This window comes from Epinephelus fuscoguttatus, linkage group LG3 (genome assembly GCF_011397635.1).
Source record: "Epinephelus fuscoguttatus linkage group LG3, E.fuscoguttatus.final_Chr_v1".
NCBI lineage: Eukaryota > Metazoa > Chordata > Actinopteri > Perciformes > Serranidae > Epinephelus > Epinephelus fuscoguttatus.
This window is the reverse complement of record NC_064754.1, coordinates 18,654,549-18,672,642: the sequence shown is the minus strand read 5'-3', so window position 1 is coordinate 18,672,642 and position 18,094 is coordinate 18,654,549. Positions and strand designations below refer to the sequence as shown.

At 42.7% G+C, this 18,094-nt stretch overlaps 1 protein-coding gene across 1 annotated transcript; it reads left to right on the top strand.

Moving 5' to 3' along the window:
- The first annotated feature begins 229 nt into the window (after positions 1 to 229).
- LOC125883449 (uncharacterized) lies at positions 230 to 17,739 on the top strand. The gene is made up of 4 exons (XM_049567734.1): positions 230 to 259; positions 16,912 to 16,985; positions 17,084 to 17,140; positions 17,263 to 17,739. The coding sequence occupies exons 2-4, from the start codon at positions 16,929 to 16,931 to the stop codon at positions 17,737 to 17,739; spliced, it is 591 nt and encodes a 196-aa protein (XP_049423691.1). The 5' UTR covers positions 230 to 259; positions 16,912 to 16,928.
- The last annotated feature ends 355 nt before the right edge of the window (positions 17,740 to 18,094 follow it).

The window sequence follows — 18,094 nt, the reverse complement described above, 5'->3', positions numbered from 1 at the left end:
CATCTTGATGATTAAACGTACTGAAGAAACTGTAATTGAATGCCACATACCATATAATCCAGGTTTGGTTTTTAATCCCTGATCATTAATCAAACCTTGACATGTGGAAGTGGAAGATTTCCTAATGTTTACAGTTTCCCAACATTGCTGTATGTCAATGAGGTGACAGCCGCTCCTGTAAGTATATAAGAAAGGCTCAATATTCAGAGCACAACAACCTCCTCGACCATCTGTGAGACAGTCAGCTCAAGACTCAAAGGTGATTATATGGTTTCTGTATGTTCTGTGTGAGGATGGTGGTGATTTTGCTGTTGTTAATGAAGTCTTTATTATTTCCTTTTCAACAGGTGTGATCACTGTAACCATGCTGAAGGTAGCACTTGTGCTTGGATGCCTCCTGAGCCTCACTCTGGCTCATCCTGTAAGTGTAACACTGTCATACTCGATACCAGTGTTCTGACACCACTTTAACTGTGATAGTATAATGTTGGTAATATCAAACTTGTGGATTTTCCACAGATGGTGCACAAAGCAGTTCCTCGGTCTAGCTCCAACTCCAATGAGGTGAGTGCTCTCACTATCCCTCAACATTCAACACACCTGAATGTCAGTGACTGTAAAAACCATTTGACATCCTCTTTTGTGTGTTTGACAACAAATGTTTCTGATTTTCTTGAAGGCTGCCAGGCAATGGCCTGCGTCTGTGTGGGCCCCAGACCTGTCTTTCCAGGACTTTCTTAATATGCTCACCAAACTAACTCAATCTCCTCCTCCTAAAAAGTAAAATCTGAAATGTAAGCAGAGATTGATGAGTACAGAAAAAAAACAGTATTTAATGAGACAGATGTTTGACATCAGCTTTGTTTTGTGTCAGTTTGTCAAGTCAACTGTTTTTTCTACCTTTCAAATTGTAAGGATGTTATCTTAACCATGATGTTGTTACACTCATCATTGTAGTTCACTCAAACATGCGGATCCAAATCACTTCATTCTCTGTACTATCTGCACAATAAACTTCATAAATAGAAAACATGGACCAGATGTGTTTGTGTTTGTTTCTCAAACATGAATGAAGCTGTATAGGAAGGTGTGTATCAAACAAATGATTAGATATGTACATCATAATAAAGCAACATAAAACAGAACTCAGGAATCACATCCAGTTTCAACACCTTCACTGTTTCCCAACACCTGTGAGTGTCTGACTCTTTGAAGGACTGTGGTCAGAAGGAGCCACCACATGAACAGGTTTCATCAGATTATATTTGTACAGCACATGTTAGGTTGTTGTTTACTCTCCATTGAACAGAATAAAATCAAGTGTGGGAGGTAAAGCTGACTTTTTTCAGTTATCAGTCCATATAAAGGTCTGTCAGTATGGAGCTACATTAGGGTCGAATGTTTTGTACTTGAAAAAATAAAATTTGAAACCAAAAATTCATGTTCTGATCTTGAATCTTGAAAAATACAATAATGTATTCAAAATAAAAATAAGTGTATGAAACGTTTTTTCAGGTTAAATATAGTTTTGATTCACTTTGGTAATTCTTTTGAATGAATAATTTATTTTCACTTTTCACTTCCATATGTATTTTAACATTTGAGGTCTTCTTTTTTTCAGTTGCATGTTTTATCTTTTCAGATTCAGATCTTATTTTTTACAGTTTCAAATCTTTTTTTCACTTTCAGATCTTTTTTTTCAGTTTCAAATCTGTTTTTTGAGTTTCAGACTTTTGACCCTGATGTGGTTTGGGGGGCGTGGCATCAACTGAGAGGGGTGTGGAATCATGAGTGACAGTGCCTTCAGGGAACGTAGGAACTAAAAAAATTCTGACTCAACACTTATATACACCATATTCATGTGATTGGCAGTGTAAAAATTGATGCCAGTGACAAACTTTCCATTTAGAAATCTGTTTTAGACAGGACTGAGCACAAATTGCAGTATAAGAGCGATAAATTATGCCAGATTTTGCAGTTCAACAGCCACATTTTAAGTGCTGATATGTCCGATTTCCACATAGCACTGTGAACGCAGCGAAGTGTCCATTTTGCTTGCGATGATGGCGTCCGGTCGGTTGGGTCAATCTGCTGCAGCCCATACAGCCAGCACACAGGTGAGAAATGTTAACTAAGTTTTGGGAAATCATAACAAACATTAAGGGGTCGTTTTTGTGACAACAAAACGATGAATCACATGAATTTTCAGTTTCAAATTTTATTTTTTTCAAGTACAAAACTTTTGACCCTAATGTAGCTCCATATGTCAATTAATGTCTTTTTATGAGCTGCAACTTGCTTTGAATGATAAAATCAAAACAAGTTTGAATCAGTAATTGGGATGTAAGATTATTCACTGATGTTTTATAACATGTCCCATGTAGTGTTCAATGTCTACCACAAAACGTACAATTAATCACAGTAAGTGAGAGTACACTGCTGTCCCTTATTGTCTTGTTTGCTTGTTTCACTTGTAACAAGTGTTTGAGTGTAGAGGTAATCTCTTTGATTACATTATTCATAGTTTCAGCGAGGTTAGTTAGCTGTCTTGATACGCTGGTCAGGGTTGGGGTGCCTCAGCAAGTTTTTTCTAGTTTTTGCGCTGTGCTCAGCAACTTGGTTATGATTTCTTTTTGTTTGAGATGACAAGGTTTTGTTCGGTCACTGTTTTAGGTGTGATAAATACTTGTGTGCAGTAACTAATGCTGCTGGCTCACAGGTTTGCTTCATTAAAGCCTGAGGCTGATCGCCCGCTGAGGGTGTAGCAGGAAGGAGGAGAAACTGTACGACTTCACCGCAGCTTTATTGAGAGGAGAGCGTCAACCTGCTGTACAGAGGCATGACCCAGAGGAAGACCATCTCTTCCACCCCACCGATGGGCAGGATGGACGAGCAGTGAGACGCACTGTCTCGCAACCATTTTTCTTAGTAATCCCCTCGTTACCTCCCACCAGTCCCCTGTCAGATGCATTTTTGTTTAAGCATTCTTTACTACTTTCAAATAAACTGAGGACAGATCATTTCTTTCAGATGTGATTTTATTTGTCTGTGTTCTCCATTTCCTGCAAATAGAGAGCATGGTGCTTTAATATTATTACATATTTGTATATTACATGGATTTGCCAACAGTAACTAACTCAACTTTTAACTGGTGTTCCAGTATCTGAATTTCTAGTTTGGTTTTTGTCATTTGGAGTTTAATGTGGTCCATTTGTAGGTCACATTTTGCAATTTGCCTCTGCAGGTGAACCCTGTACAGCTCCTTTTACAGGGAGCTATGGAGAGACAAAAAACAGACACTGTTCAGTCTGAGACATTTCCACAGTCCAAAGCTTAATCTTAATTGGGACACACAGGCAATGATTACTGCAAATAACAGCTTACTGTGCTCTGGAGACTGATGGGCCCTCCTCCTCCTCATTATAATTGCCAGGCACACTCTGTTTTAAGACCATACAAGTTTTCATGTGGGGCAGAGCAATCAGAAATTGTCATACGTGACATTGAGGATGGACAGTATCCCTCTGAAGGCCCATCAGCCCCACAGCAGTGGTTACGGACACTGTGACTCCATCATCCTCCTGTGGTAAAGAGGAACAAAAATGTTGATGTAGGCCACTCAAAACCATCACACACACTCTGTGCAATATTCACTGACTTACAACCATGTGAAAATCTGCAGTGGCAGGAGGCTCCAGGAGGGTAATGGCTCCATCAGCAGGAACTGTTGCAATATAACAAAGGTGAAATGTCACCATCAGGGTTAAGTTGTGCAGAGTGGATAAAGGGACCCACAGTTTCTTATGTACTCGCAAAAAGTGAATATACCCTTTATATAAGCACTGGTATCCTGAGGGCTGAAGGGCTCTGATGAGCTGTCCCCTGGGATGCCCTCAGCAACAGGCCGCCCACTATTTTGGCAAAGAGTCAGCTCCTCTGTGTGGGTGAATGGGGCTGATGGTGGCCCACCACCTGTTTTTAGGGCCTCAGCCTTCTTCCTGTTGGCTACAGTGACATTCAACAATTCAATTAACCTCAGCCTAAGTTTTGTGCTTGATTTTGAGTTGCTGCCAAGTGCGTTTTGGCCCCATTGGATTACAGCTGAATAAGAGGATTTTGCAAATTATATCAAAATATATGAACAGTTTTAAGATATAAAAATATTTCTATATTTTCTGTATATTAGACACGCAGTTATTTTTGTTAACTTTTCCTATGCCACCCGACACTGTTTGGCTGCAGCTGCTGCATTAGACTGATGTCTAAAGACATGTTCTGATTCTGCATATGCAGTCATTAGCATGCCTAATTCAGCTGGCGTGAAGTACGTCGCTCTGCCTTTAACTGCGCTTGAGAATCATTTCATCTCCACTCCACTGATGATGGCTTTATAAGCTCACTGTGAACGTGCTCAGGCTGAACATACTCAGAGCTGATTGATTGGTGGTGGTGTTACGGCTATATGTGTTTTGTGCTGTCCCTTTTCCCTCCCTTATAGATCTGCCCAGGTGTGCTGCATTACTTAACGAGGTGCGGTGCACCTGGCATGGAGGAGGTGCTTAAGGCCTTGCTCAGACTGCCAGCCAAAATCCGAGTTCCTGTGCCAGCAGCAGAGGAGAGAGGCCTCTGGTGTGGGGACTGCTGGTCCTGCTGCCTCTCAGCCTGGGATTTTTGTTGTCTTGTTTGCTTGTTCTACCTGTAAGTGCTTTCTGAGGGTGTTAATGTGGTTACTTTGGGTCAGTGTTGGAGTTTTGTTTGCCCCATAGGGCCGCCTAAGGGTGGGGCTTAACACTCGGGCAGTGACTTGCGGCATCAGACAGGGACGAAAAAAGCCTTGCTTTAATGTCAGCATGATACACTGCCGGTCGCTATTATAGTTTAACAGCGCTCGGTGGCATCGGGGGGAAACACAGCCGGGCAAGAACAAAAGTTAAAGCTATGGTCTACGTTTAGAAAGATTGATCACTACTATTAACATCATTTAGATGGTGGTTATGGCCCAATAGTGCTAGCTACACAATGTGAAGAGCAAAAGGAACCAAAAAAATCCATTCTGTCTGGCGGCTGCAGGCCTGCAAAGAAATTGACCAATCACAGCCATCCGGTCCCCATGGGAGTTACTCTTTGTTCAAATTTGCACTCTCTCTCTCTTACCCTCCGTCCAATCCCCTCGCTCCATTTTGACACTCCTCTGCTCCTCGTCCCGCCTCGTCCCAACCCCCCTCCGCATTTGAAAGTACGAGTGGTTTGTAAGGCCCTGAGTGATTCAGCTACACAAGTTTCGATATGGAAAATAAAGAGAGCGACAGCAGCAAGCGGCCTCTGCTTGCCCCACCAGCAATGGCTAAAAGGAAGCGTAAGTCTGCCTCTGAAAAGGCAGAAACGAAGAGGAAATGCGACAAATTGAGGACTCAAAGCAGAGTAAACATCGGGTCATCCTTTGACCGATGGAGAAAGCTCCGGCAAGATCTGGGCCTGAAAAGTGATGCTGATACAACGGCGTTTTTGTTGGGCAGGTAATATTTCGTTTATATTGTGGATGTTGTGACATAGATAACTGTATGCCAATGCTGGCTTTTGACTGTGAAAGCTGCTGTTAGTTTTTTGTGTGGTTAGACGGCGTCAAAACATTTTTTGTCTGCAATATTGTCAACACTTGTTTACTTGTTCGACGGAGACCTTAGCCTTATTTTTAGCATTGTAAGCTAAAATTGCTATCATGTTTACACATTGTCACATCAGCGTGTTTATGTGTTGTTAGGAGGCTCCGAGGCGGGGTCCATGCCATTGGTCCGACAGCCAATCGGTCCGACATCCCATTAGTCTGACGTCCCATTGTTCAGATATGTGATTATACTAGGCTATACTGTATTTGTGTACCATAGAGGATCAGCAAACGCAACAAAAGTAGGCTACTGGTCGAGATACAAGTGTCATAGAGAGAAGAGAGTGAAACACCATAACCTCCTGTTATTAACTCTGGGGTTGGGGTTGTGTGGGGAGCTCTCCGCGGTGCTCCCGGCGGGTATATTTCTGCCTTGATGGTGTAGCGCGACTGGCTCTGGGTCAGTTGGGGAAGGCTTGAGGCGAAGCAGGCTCAGGGCTTATGTGTTTGCCACTTTCTTTTTCATTTTAACCCACACCATGATCTTTTCCTGACCCTAACCAAGTGGTTTTTGTGCCTAAACCTAACCAGACCTTAACCACAGGGCATCATGATGATTTTGGAACAACAGAATTCGGAACAATGGGTTTAATATGGTCGGACCAATGGGCTGTCGGACCAATGAGCAGTTCCCCCGAGGGGTGGGGGGACACGAGCTCGGAGGGGAGGGATCATGGAGCACAGAGGGAGGGGTGTGTGTGTGTAGGGGGAATGCTTTTTTCAAATCTTTCTCATCGTCTTTCTAAACGTAGACCATAGCTTTAAGGTGGTGGGAGTAGTGGGAGATGGGTCCAACAAACACCAGCTCTCACCTGGGAGAGTGGTGTTTGCGTCCCCATAAGATTATAAAGCCAGACCCTGTTCTTTTTTCCTAAACCTAACCACGCATGTTAGTTGTTGGAGGGAAAAAAAACCAACATAAATTTGTGGTGTTGTACTGATGTAGTGTGTTCATTTTGAAAGAGACCGTATGAGAACCTAACCTATGTAACTTTACTTGCCTAAACTTAAAGCAGCTGTGCGGAACTTTTTACCATTTATAAAACTGTCCCGAGTTCGTATCATCCCCCCTTGAAGATGCACATATTTATTTGAACCCAACAGCGACAAAAAGCCTTTCTCTATATGGCTATTTAGCGTAGCCTCGGTTGGGTTGGACACAGCGGAAGTCAGCAAACCAGAATACAGCACCTGGAGGCAGAAGTAAGTCTGCACGCCCACAGCGGCCCGCAGCCATTAAACCACAGAAGAAGAAGGAGCCGTGTTTACGAGTAGGATTTAAGAAACAGGCTAAATGACATGTAGTAGGGAGTAGTGAATGATTTCGGACACATTTCACACTCTTGTACAGTAGGTGGTGGTATGCACCTGGAAGTTGTTTGCAATCCGCCAATAAATTGAGAGAAGAAGAAGGAGCCGTCTTTACAGAGTGTGTTCTTCAAGTATGCGACGCAACAGACATTGCTGAACACATAACAGTTTTACCAGATGTATCTATAAGGACTTGGTTGTACTTTCGATGTCATGGCGGATAAAGAAGGAGCACCATCTAAAAGAAAATGAACAGAAGAAGGCTAAACGGGACAGTGATAGGGCTCGAGCCCAAACGCATGTAAACCTCGGTCGGGCATTCACCAAGTGGAGAGAGCTGAGAGATTTGAAAGGTTTTAAAACTGATCTCAAGTTGGCCCTTTTCCTAATTGACAGGTATGTAATTTTTGTTTTTATTTAGAGAATATACCGCAACTTGTTAGACGTCGTTTCACTTCAATATATGACGACGTGGAAGTTTTAAGAAAGCTAAATGTAACGTTAGCTGATGTGAACCGCTTTTGTCTAGTAACGTTACAACAAACGCCACAAAATTATCTGTGACTGTGACCATGAACACAAATATACAGCAGGAAGTTGTCCTCAGTTTATAAGAAATTCAGAGCTACACCAGAACATTTATGATTTTCCTCTTGCTCTCCAAAACAAATGCATGCGGTAATTGCCGGTTGCAGTCAAGATTTTACGAATGAAGCCGAATGCCGACTGCAGTCGGAATTTTACGACACCAGGCTGTGGGTGTCATACCGTTTCGACCAAAGGGGGCGCTATAATCAATGAAAACGTAAAGTTCTGCACAGCTGCTTTAACCTACCTGACTTCCCTTTCCTTGTTAACCTACCTAACTCTAAGTACCTCTAACATGACAACGATGACCATGTTTCTTTTCCTAAACCTAACCTACCTAACTTCACTTGCCCAAACTTTAACTACAAAACTTTACGTTAAGTATGTAACATGAAAACGTCCAACCATTTTTCTATTACTAAACCTAACCTATGTTATTTTGTTTAACTATGTTTGTAACTTTTTGTTAAGTATGTCATTTTTTTTAAAAAAAAAAATTGTACTTAAATTGTAAATTAGTACGCAGGCCTAAGCATGTCAGGTAACACCAACTGAATCAAATTTTGTGGAATTGTAATCCTCAACATTACAATTGTACATTTGACTTGTCACACACACATTACTGCTGTATAATTGACCCTGTTACATGAGGACACATTGTTCTGCAACATTAACTGTGAGACTGTGCCATCCATGCAATAAATGAGTGCATTAATTTTGAGTGTGACTGAATCTTCATACTAAATAGATAAATAAAAGATACCTTTTAAAGACAGCAGTGATATATATTGCACTGCTATCTGTTGTTGGTGTTTAACTTCGTGTAATGAGTGATAAAGTGTTACTGCTGGGAATGTTGTCAGTGTTGTGGCACAAGAGCTGATCCTGAGACTTATATCTAGTGTTCTGGTTGCACTGGTGCATTTTGGATGTGAGATCAACTGCTGTGCTGATTAAACCAACTGAAGAAAAAACAATACACTGCAATTGAATGCCACATACCATATAATCCAGGTGTGGTTTTTAATCCCTGATCATTAATCAAATCTTGACATGTGGAAGTGGAAGATTTCCTAATGTTTACAGTTTCCCAACATTGCTGTATGTCAATGAGGTGACAGCCGCTCCTGTAAGTATATATAAGAAAGGCTCAACATTCAGAGCACAACAACCTCCTCGACCATCTGTGAGACAGTCAGCTCAAGACTCAAAGGTGATTATATGGTTTCTGTATTTTCTGTGTGAGGATGGTGGTGATTTTGCTGTTGTTAATGAAGTCTTTATTATTTCCTTTTCAACAGGTGTGATCACTGTAACCATGCTGAAGGTAGCACTTGTGCTTGGATGCCTCCTGAGCCTCGCTCTGGCTCATCCTGTAAGTGTAACACTGTCATACTCGATACCAGTGTTCTGACACCACTTTAACTGTGATAGTATAATGTTGGTAATATCAAACTTGTGGATTTTCCACAGATGGAGCACACACAACTTGCTCGGTCTAGCTCCAGCTCTAACTCCAATGAGGTGAGTGCTCTCACTATCCCTCAACATACAACACACCTGAATGTCAGTGACTGTAAAAACCATTTAACATCCTCTTTTGTGTGTTTGACAACAAATGTTTCTGATTTTCTTGAAGGCTGCCGGGCAACAGCATCCGTTTGTCCAGGACCTTCTTGATATGCTCACCAAACTAACTCAAACTGCTCCTCCTAAAAAGTAAAATCTGAAATGTAAGCAGAGATTGATGAGTACAGAAAAAAAACAGTATTTAATGAGACAGATGTTTGACATCAGCTTTGTTTTGTGTCAGTTTGTCAAGTCAGCTGTTTTTTCTTCTTTTCAAATTGTAATGATGTTATCTTAACCATGATGTTGTTACACTCATCATTGTAGTTCACTCAAACATGCGGATCCAAATCACTTCATTCTCTGTACTATCTGCACAATAAACTTCATAAATAGAAAACGTGGACCAGATGTGTTTGTGTTTGTTTCTCAAACATGAATGAAGCTGTATAGGAAGGTGTGTATCAAACAAATGATTAGATATGTGCATCATAATAAAGCAGCATAAAACAGAGCTCAGGAATCACATCCAGTTTCAACACCTTCACTGTTTCCCAACACCTGTGAGTGTCTGACTCTTTGAAGGACTGTGGTCAGAAGGAGCCACCACATGAACAGGTTTCATCAGATTATATTTGTACAGCACATGTTAGGTTGTTGTTTACTCTCCATTGAACAGAATAAAATCAAGTGTGGGAGGTAAAGCTGACTTTTTTCAGTTATCAGTCCATATAAAAGTCTGTCAATTAATGTCTTTTTATGAGCTGCAACTTGCTTTGAATAATTAAATCAAAAAAAGTTTGAATCAGTAATTGGGATGGAAGATTATTCACTGATGTTTTATAACATGTCCCATGTAGTGTTCAGTGTTTGCCACAAAACATACAGTTAATCACAGTAAGTGAGAGTACACTGCTGTCCCTTTTCCCTCCCTTGTAGATCTGCCCAGGTGTGCTGCATTACTTAATGAGGTGCAGTGCACCTGGCATGGAGGAGGTGCTTAAGGCCTTTCTCAGACTGCCAGCCAAAATCCGAGTTCCTGTGCCAGCAGCAGAGGAGAGAGGCCTCTGGTGTAGGGACTGCTGGTCCTGCTGCCTCTCAGCCTGGGATTTTTGTCGTCTTGTTTGCTTGTTCTACCTGTAAGTGCTTTCTGAGGGTGTTAATGTGGTTACTTTGGGTCAGTGTTGGAGTTTTGTTTGCCCCATAGGGCCGCCTAAGGGTGGGGCTTAACACTTGGGCAGTGACTTGCGGCATCAGACAGGGACGAAAAAAGCCTTGCTTTAATGTCAGCATGATACACTGCCGGTCGCTATTATAGTTTGACAGCGCTCGGTGACATCGGGGGGAAACACAGTCGGGCAAGAACAAAAGTTAAAGCTATGGTCTACGTTTAGAAAGATCACTATTATTAACATCATTTAGATGGTGGTTATGGCCCAATAGTGCTAGCTACACAATGTGAAGAGCAAAAGGAACCAAAAAAATCCATTCTGTCTGGCGGCTGCAGGCCTGCAAAGAAATTGACCAATCACAGCCATCTGGTCCTCATGGGAGTTACTCCTTGTTCAAATTTGCACTCTCTCTCTCTTACCCTTCGTCCAATCCCCTCGCTCCATTTTGACACTGCTTTGCTCCTGCTACTCCCTGAATGATTCAGCTACACGAGTTTCGATATGGAAAATAAAGAGAGCGACAGCAGCAAGCAGCCTCTGCTTGCCCCACCCGCAACGGCTAAAAGGAAGCGTAAGTCTGCCTCTGAAAAGGCAGAAACGAAGAGGAAATGCGACAAATTGAGGGCTCAAAGCAGAGTAAACATCAGGTCATCCTTTGACCGATGGAGAAAGCTCCGGCAAGACCTGGGCCTGAAAAGTGAAGCTGATACAACGGAGTTTTTGTTGAGCAGGTAATATTTCGTTTATATTGTAGATGTTGTGACATAGATAACTGTATGCCAATGCTGGCTTATGACTGTGAAAGCTGCCATTAATTTTTTGTGTGGTTAGACGGCGTTGAAACATTTTTTGTCTGCAATATTGTCAACACTTGTTTACTTGTTCGACGGAAACGTTAGCCTTACTTTTAGCATTGTAAGCTAAAATTGCTATCATGTTTACACATCGTCACATCAGCGTGTTTATGTGTCGTTACGAGCATAGACGGATTACCGCATGGGCAAAGTGGGCGTGTGCCCAGGGCCCCAGAGCCAATAGGGGCCCTTGGCCTTCAGAGTTGTTGTTTTTTTTTTGTACAATTTAAAAAAATATTGGAATGAATGTGGTTTTGAAAATGTAGTATGATGATAAAATCATTTGAATGTTTTAGAAATTATAAGATTAAATCAGTAATGTTTGATGACACAATGACGTACGTACATACGTATGTACGCTGGGGGTCAAACGTACAGTGCGTTTTCAAAATGGAGAAGCAGGCGCACAGTGGATCAGCTAAACGAAAACAAAGGAAAGAAAAAGAAGCCAAAGATGCCGCTTTGGTGCAGCAAATTCCATCCATCTCAACATTTTTCACCAGAAAAGTGGGGCAAGATTATGATGCTCATAGCAGCGGTGCCAATACTACAAGTCACCGGGATGACCTGCAGGATGCTAACACTGCTAGCTCAAGTTCACCGGAGATGTTTAGTAGTGGTGGAGCGGCGCTGCCTCCCACGGACACCGTGAGCGGACAATGCTTGCAGTACTACGGCGGGCAGCAGCCGGGCTGCCGAGCCAGGTCAGCCTGAGCTAAGTCCTCTCACGCCAGCGGAGGATGAGATGTTGGCGGCCGAACGAACCTGAGAGCGCCGTACAGCAGAGGGATGATGATGAAGACTCCTGGTGTGAAACTGTTACTGATCCTGCGCTGTGGGGAAATATATCCAGTGACAAAGTAAAGAGTGTTCTCATTGAAAGAGGGCCCTCTTCATTTCAGAACAGAAGAGCAAAATACCCTGCATCGACAAGAGACTGCGGTCTAGGTGGTTGGGTCTCATTAACCAATGACATGATGTGCAGTCGACTGCCTAATGGACAACTAGCACCACGAGAATGGGTGGTGTATTCACCATCAACTGGACATGTGTTTTGCTTTGCCTGCAAACTTTTCGGGTGACAAAGAATGCATTTGTGGATGGTTTTGTGACTGGAAACATCCACATCGCATTTCAGAACATGAGAGGAGCCCAGTCCATGTCCAACATGCTGACACTGATGCAGAGGATGAGTGGAACTGGCGCCGACTCAGCCCTGAGAAAGCAAACTTGGATGCGAGGAATATTGGAGGGTGTTTTGCACGTAGTGGCAGTGATCAAGTTTTTAGGAGAAAGAGGACTGGCACTCAGAGGAATGACGAGCTCCTTGGATCGCCACATAACGGCAACTATTTGGGGATATTAGAGTTAATATCCCAATTTGACCCATTTCTGGCAGAGCATATTAAAATAAACAACAAAACATAGTGGAGCGTTTCCTGGCATTTGAGCCAATTCAGAGCCATACAGGCCAAAGTCTGGCAGATTGTGTAATTGCCATGGTGGAGAATCTTGGGCTGGACTTATCTAATTGTAGAGGCCAATCATTTGATAATGCCAGCAACATGTCGGGCCGGTACAACGGACTACAGGCACATTTGAAGCAAAGAAACCCATTAATCCACTATGTGCCTTGTGCTGCCCATTCTTTAAATTTAGTGGGTGTAAACGGCATAGAGGCAAGCAGTCTAGAAGTGGGACAGTATTTTGATTTACTGCAATCCTTGTACACATTCTGCGCTGCCTCCACTCACAGGTGGGAGCGAGTTTTGAACTCTGATATAGACTTAACTTTAAAATCACTGTCTAACACTCGGTGGAGCTGCCGAGCTGACTCGACTAAAGCTCTTTGGCAAAACTACGTTAAAATAAGGGAGGCATTAGAGAGCATAGCTGAAGATGAAACTGAGAAAAGAGACACCCAGTGAGGCCAGCACACTCACAGTAAAATTAAATAAACTGGAAACTGCATTCATGGCTAATTTCTGGAATACCATTCTGACTCGTTTCCAACTGACAAGTTTACAGCTCCAAAAAGCGGACATAGAGCTCATGACAGCTGTGCGCCTTCTCAGATCTCTGCGTGAGTTTGTATCAGCACAGAGAGATCTTTTCACAGACTTTGAAAAGGAAGCCTTAGCTGTGCCAGGCGTGTGCCAGGCGACAAATATGACCTTCAGCGCACCAGAAAGCGCAACGATTTGAGGATGACAGCGCAGAAAAGATGCGGTATTTGATGGGAAAAGCAAATTCCAAATAGAAACATTCAGTGTGGCTATCGATAAGTTAGTCAGCTGTCTCAGCCACAGAATTGATGCATACAAGCACCTGTGTGATCTGTTTGGTGTTCTTTTCATGCCGGAGAACACATCTGACCGTGAGTTAATTGACAAAGCGAACACACTGGCCTCCGCCTATCCCGCTGACTTGGACAGCAATCTTGTAAATGAACTGATTCACTTCAGATCTTTCATCAGATCAGACGGACAGAATGTGCCTCCATCGAAATGTCTTAAAACAATACTTGATTGTGGATTACAGTCAACATTTCCTAATGTGTACATTGCCGTAAGACTGTACCTGACGCTTCCTGTCACAAACTGCGAGGAGAACGGTCATTTTCTCAAATGGCCAGGATAAAAATGAACTTCGGACAAAAATGACCCAGAGACGCCTTAACAGTTTGTCACTCATGGCCATAGAGGCCGAACTGGTCCGAGAGTTGGACTTTGATGACCTTATCAAGGACTTTTCCTTGAAGAAGGCCAGAAAAAAGCCGGTGGTTTAGTTGAGTACATTTGTTACACTGTGGTTTTGTGTGGTCGTAGCTGTGGCTCTTTACTGATGTTCATTCATGTTGCCTTTATTACTTTGACGATTTTTTTAGGTGCTTATATTTTAATTAAGGTGTGTTTTACTCCATAATACTGCAAGGGCTGGCTGGCTATTTGAGCTTGCTGTCCCTCCCCTCAAAATATGTATATTGTCCTGTACATGGCAGTTGCCAAACAAAACAGACCTAAAATGACAGTAATTTTGTGTGGTTGTGTGTTGCCTGGTGTTGATTTGTGCGTAATGGGAAGAGCGCCTTTGCGCGCGCACTGTTTGCGTGTGTAAGCAGGGGCCTGTGACGAGTTTGTGTCCAGGGTCCATGGTCATGATAATCCGTCTATGGTTACGAGGCTCCGAGGGGTGGGGGACACGAGATCGGAGGGGAGGGATCATGAAGCACAGAGGGAGGGGTGTGTGTGTGGGGGGAATGTTCTTTTCAAATCTTTCTCATCGTCTTTCTAAACGTAGACCATAGCTTTAAGGCAGTGGGAGTAGTGGGGGATGGGTCCAACAAACACCAGCTCTCACCTGGGAGAGCGGTGTTTGCGTCCCGTAAGATTATAAAGCCAGACCCTGTTCTTTTTTCCTAAACCTAACCACGCATGTTAGTTGTTGGAGGGAAAAAAAACAACATAAATTTGTGGTGTTGTACTGACGTAGTGTGTTCATTTTGAAAGAGACTGTATGAGAACCTAACCTATGTAACTTTACTTGCCTAAACTTAAAGCAGCTGTGCGGAACTTTTTACCATTTATAAAACTGTCCCTAGTTCGTTCCCTTGAAGATGCATATTTATTTGAACCCAACAGCGACAAAAGCCTTTCTCTATATGGCTATTTAGGTAGCCTCGGTCGGGTCGGATACAGCGGAAGTCAGCAAACCAGAATACGGCACTTGGAGGCAGAAGTAAGTCTGACAGTCAGAAGAAGGCTAACCGGGACAGTGATAGGGCTCGAGCCCAAACGCATGTAAACCTCAGTCAGGCATTCACCAAGTGGAGAAAGCTGAGAGATTTGAAAGGTTTTAAAACTGATCTCGAGTTGGCCCTTTTCCTAATCGACAGGTATGTAATTTTTGTTTTTATTTAGAGAATATACCGCAACTTGTTAGACGTCGTTTCACTTCAATATATGACGACATGGAAGTTATAAGCAAGCTAAATGTAACGTTAGCTGATGTGAACCGCTTTTGTCTAGTAACGTTACAACAAACGCCACAAAATTATCTGTGACTGTGACCATGAACACAAATATACAGCAGGCAGTTGTCCTCAGTTTATAAGAAATTCAGAGCTACACCAGAACATTTATGATTTTCCTCTCGCTCTCCAAAACAAATGCATGCGGTAATTGCCAGTTGCAGTCGAGATTTTACGAATGAAAGCGAATGCCGACTGCAGTCAGAATTTTACGACACCAGGCTGTGGGTGTCATACCGCTTCGACCAAAGGGGGCGCTATAATCAATGAAAACGTATGGATGGTAATTTTGCTGTTGTTAATGAAATCTTTATTATTTCCGCACCCTCCTTGCCCTTGCAAATGAAGAGGCCATCAACCATCAGGTGACGGGGATGGTGAAAAACAGGCCGACTTATGAGAGAACCGAGAGAGTACCGTTTACGCCACACGCTGAGCTACACGTTTTGTCACTTGCTCATGCACCCCCATTGCCCTGAAAAAGGCACATTCTGTGTTAACAAAAGTACGTAGGCGGCATTTTGCTGCACTCCCTGATTTTGTTTTTATACTGCCAATGCTGAAAAAAGACTGATTGGGCTTTCCTACAAATTTGCACAACTCCTATCTAAAAAGGGCTAGAAGTAGATAGATAGATAGATAGATAGATAGATCATTTCAACACCTTCAGTGTTTCCAAACACCTCTGAGTGTCTGTCTGAGCCTTGTGAGGACTGTGGTCAGAATGAGCCACCACTGTTTCATCATATTGTATTTGTACAGCACACACTGTATCTCAGGTCGCCACTTAGTCTGTGAATCAATATATCAGATGTCAGCTTGGCATTTTTACTTGTCATTAATATTATGAGTGCAGTTTTAAAAATGACAAAAGTTTAAAAAGTGATGATCATTATGTACTATAAATTCATGTTGTTGTTTTCTGGCAACTTTATATTTATTGACCATTTCTGGCAAGAGAAGGTGATGACATGGGCAAGATTATACTTGTGCATGAAAAGGGTAATTGACATTCCAGTCTGAACGATATGGCCGATTATGGAGGATTTTCCTTGGAAAAAACAAACAAGTAAAGTAAAGTAAATCCCCCTGAATCATTATGAATTAATAAAATTAAAAAACAAACGAAAAACAAAACTTTTCCTAAATTTGAAAAGCTGAAGGAAAATACACATTTGCAGTCTTTTGTTTTCAGGAAGGACATTTTGCTGGGTGCAGCTGTGACAAGGTTTTACTCTGTCTGCTGCACAGCATCAAACCACGACAGGAGTGTTTCAGAAAATCAGCGTTTCGCCTGCCCAATTTTGTAGACTTGCTGATTTTGTTGATTTAGTAATTTTTCCTTGATATTTCTGCTTTTCCCAAAAGTAATTACGTTGGCTGTTTAGTTGAATTGTGCTGAGCCATTGTTAAAATAGCTCTGAAATGAATCACATCATTTGATCCAGGTGTGGTTTCCATCTCTGATCAGTAGCCACACCTTGAAATATGGAGAAAGAGGAATTCCCAACAATTCTGAATGCTAATGAGGTGACATGTGCTCCTGTAACTGTATATAAGAAAAGCCCAACATTCAGAGCAGCACTACAACAACCTCCTCGACCATCTGCGAGACACTCTGCTCAAGACTAAAAGGTGATTATGTTAATATAATGACTATGTGTGAGGATGGTGGTGATTTTGCTGTTGTTAATGAAGTCTTTATTATTTCCTTTTCAACAGGTGTGATCACTGTAACCATGCTGAAGGTAGCACTTGTGCTTGGATGCCTCCTGAGCCTCGCTCTGGCTCATCCTGTAAGTGTAACACTGTCATACTCGATACCAGTGTTCTGACACCACTTTAACTGTGATAGTATAATGTTGGTAATATCAAACTTGTGGATTTACAACAGGTGGAGCGCAAACGAGTTGCTCGGTCTAGCTCTAACTCTGGCTCGTATTCTCATGAGGTGAACGCTCTCACTTTCCTCTTCAATTCAACATACAACACACCTGAATGTCAGTGACTGTAAAAATAATTTAAAATCCTCTTTTGTGTATTTGACAATGAATGTTTCTGATTTTCTCAAAGGTTTTCAGACCATGGCCTAGGCCAGTGCCAGTGCCTAGGCCTGTGCCTAGGCCAGTGCCAATTCCAGTGCCAGTGCCTAGGCCTGTGCCTAAGCCAGTGCCAATTCCAGTGCCAGTGCCTAGGCCAGTGCCACTGCCAATACCTGTGCCAGTGCCGGCCCCGGCCCCCCCTGCCCCCCCTGCCCCTCCGGCCCTCCCGGCGTTTGTCAAGAACCTTCTTGATGCCCTCACCAAACTAGTAGCTCCCTCTGCCCCCGCAGCCCCCCCAGCCCCTCCGGCCCTCCCGGCGTTTGTCAAGAACCTTCTTGATGCCCTCACCAAACTAGTAGCTCCCCTTGCCCCCCCAGCCCCTCCGGCACCGCCGGCCCCTCCAGCACCCCCAGTCCCTCCGGCCCCCCCGGCCATCCCAGATTTGATCAAGGACATTTTTGATTTCTTGACCAGCCTAGCAGCTCCACCTACTCCTCCTAAAAAGTAAAAGCCGAAATGTAACCAGATATTGAGGAGTACAGAAAAACTGTTTTGTTTTCTCTTTTCAGATTTTAATGATGTTATCTTAACCATGATGTTGTTACACTCATCATTGTAGTTCACTCAAACATGTAGATCCAAATCACTTCATTCTCTGTATCATCTGCACAATAAACTTCATAAACAGAAAACGTGGACCAGATGTGTTTGTGTTTGTTTCTCAAACATTAATGAAGCTGTATAGGAAGGTGTGTATCATACAAATGATTAGATATGTACATCATAATAAAGCAACATAAAACAGAGCTCAGGAATCACATCCAGTTTCAACACCTTCACTGTTTCCCAACACCTGTGAGTGT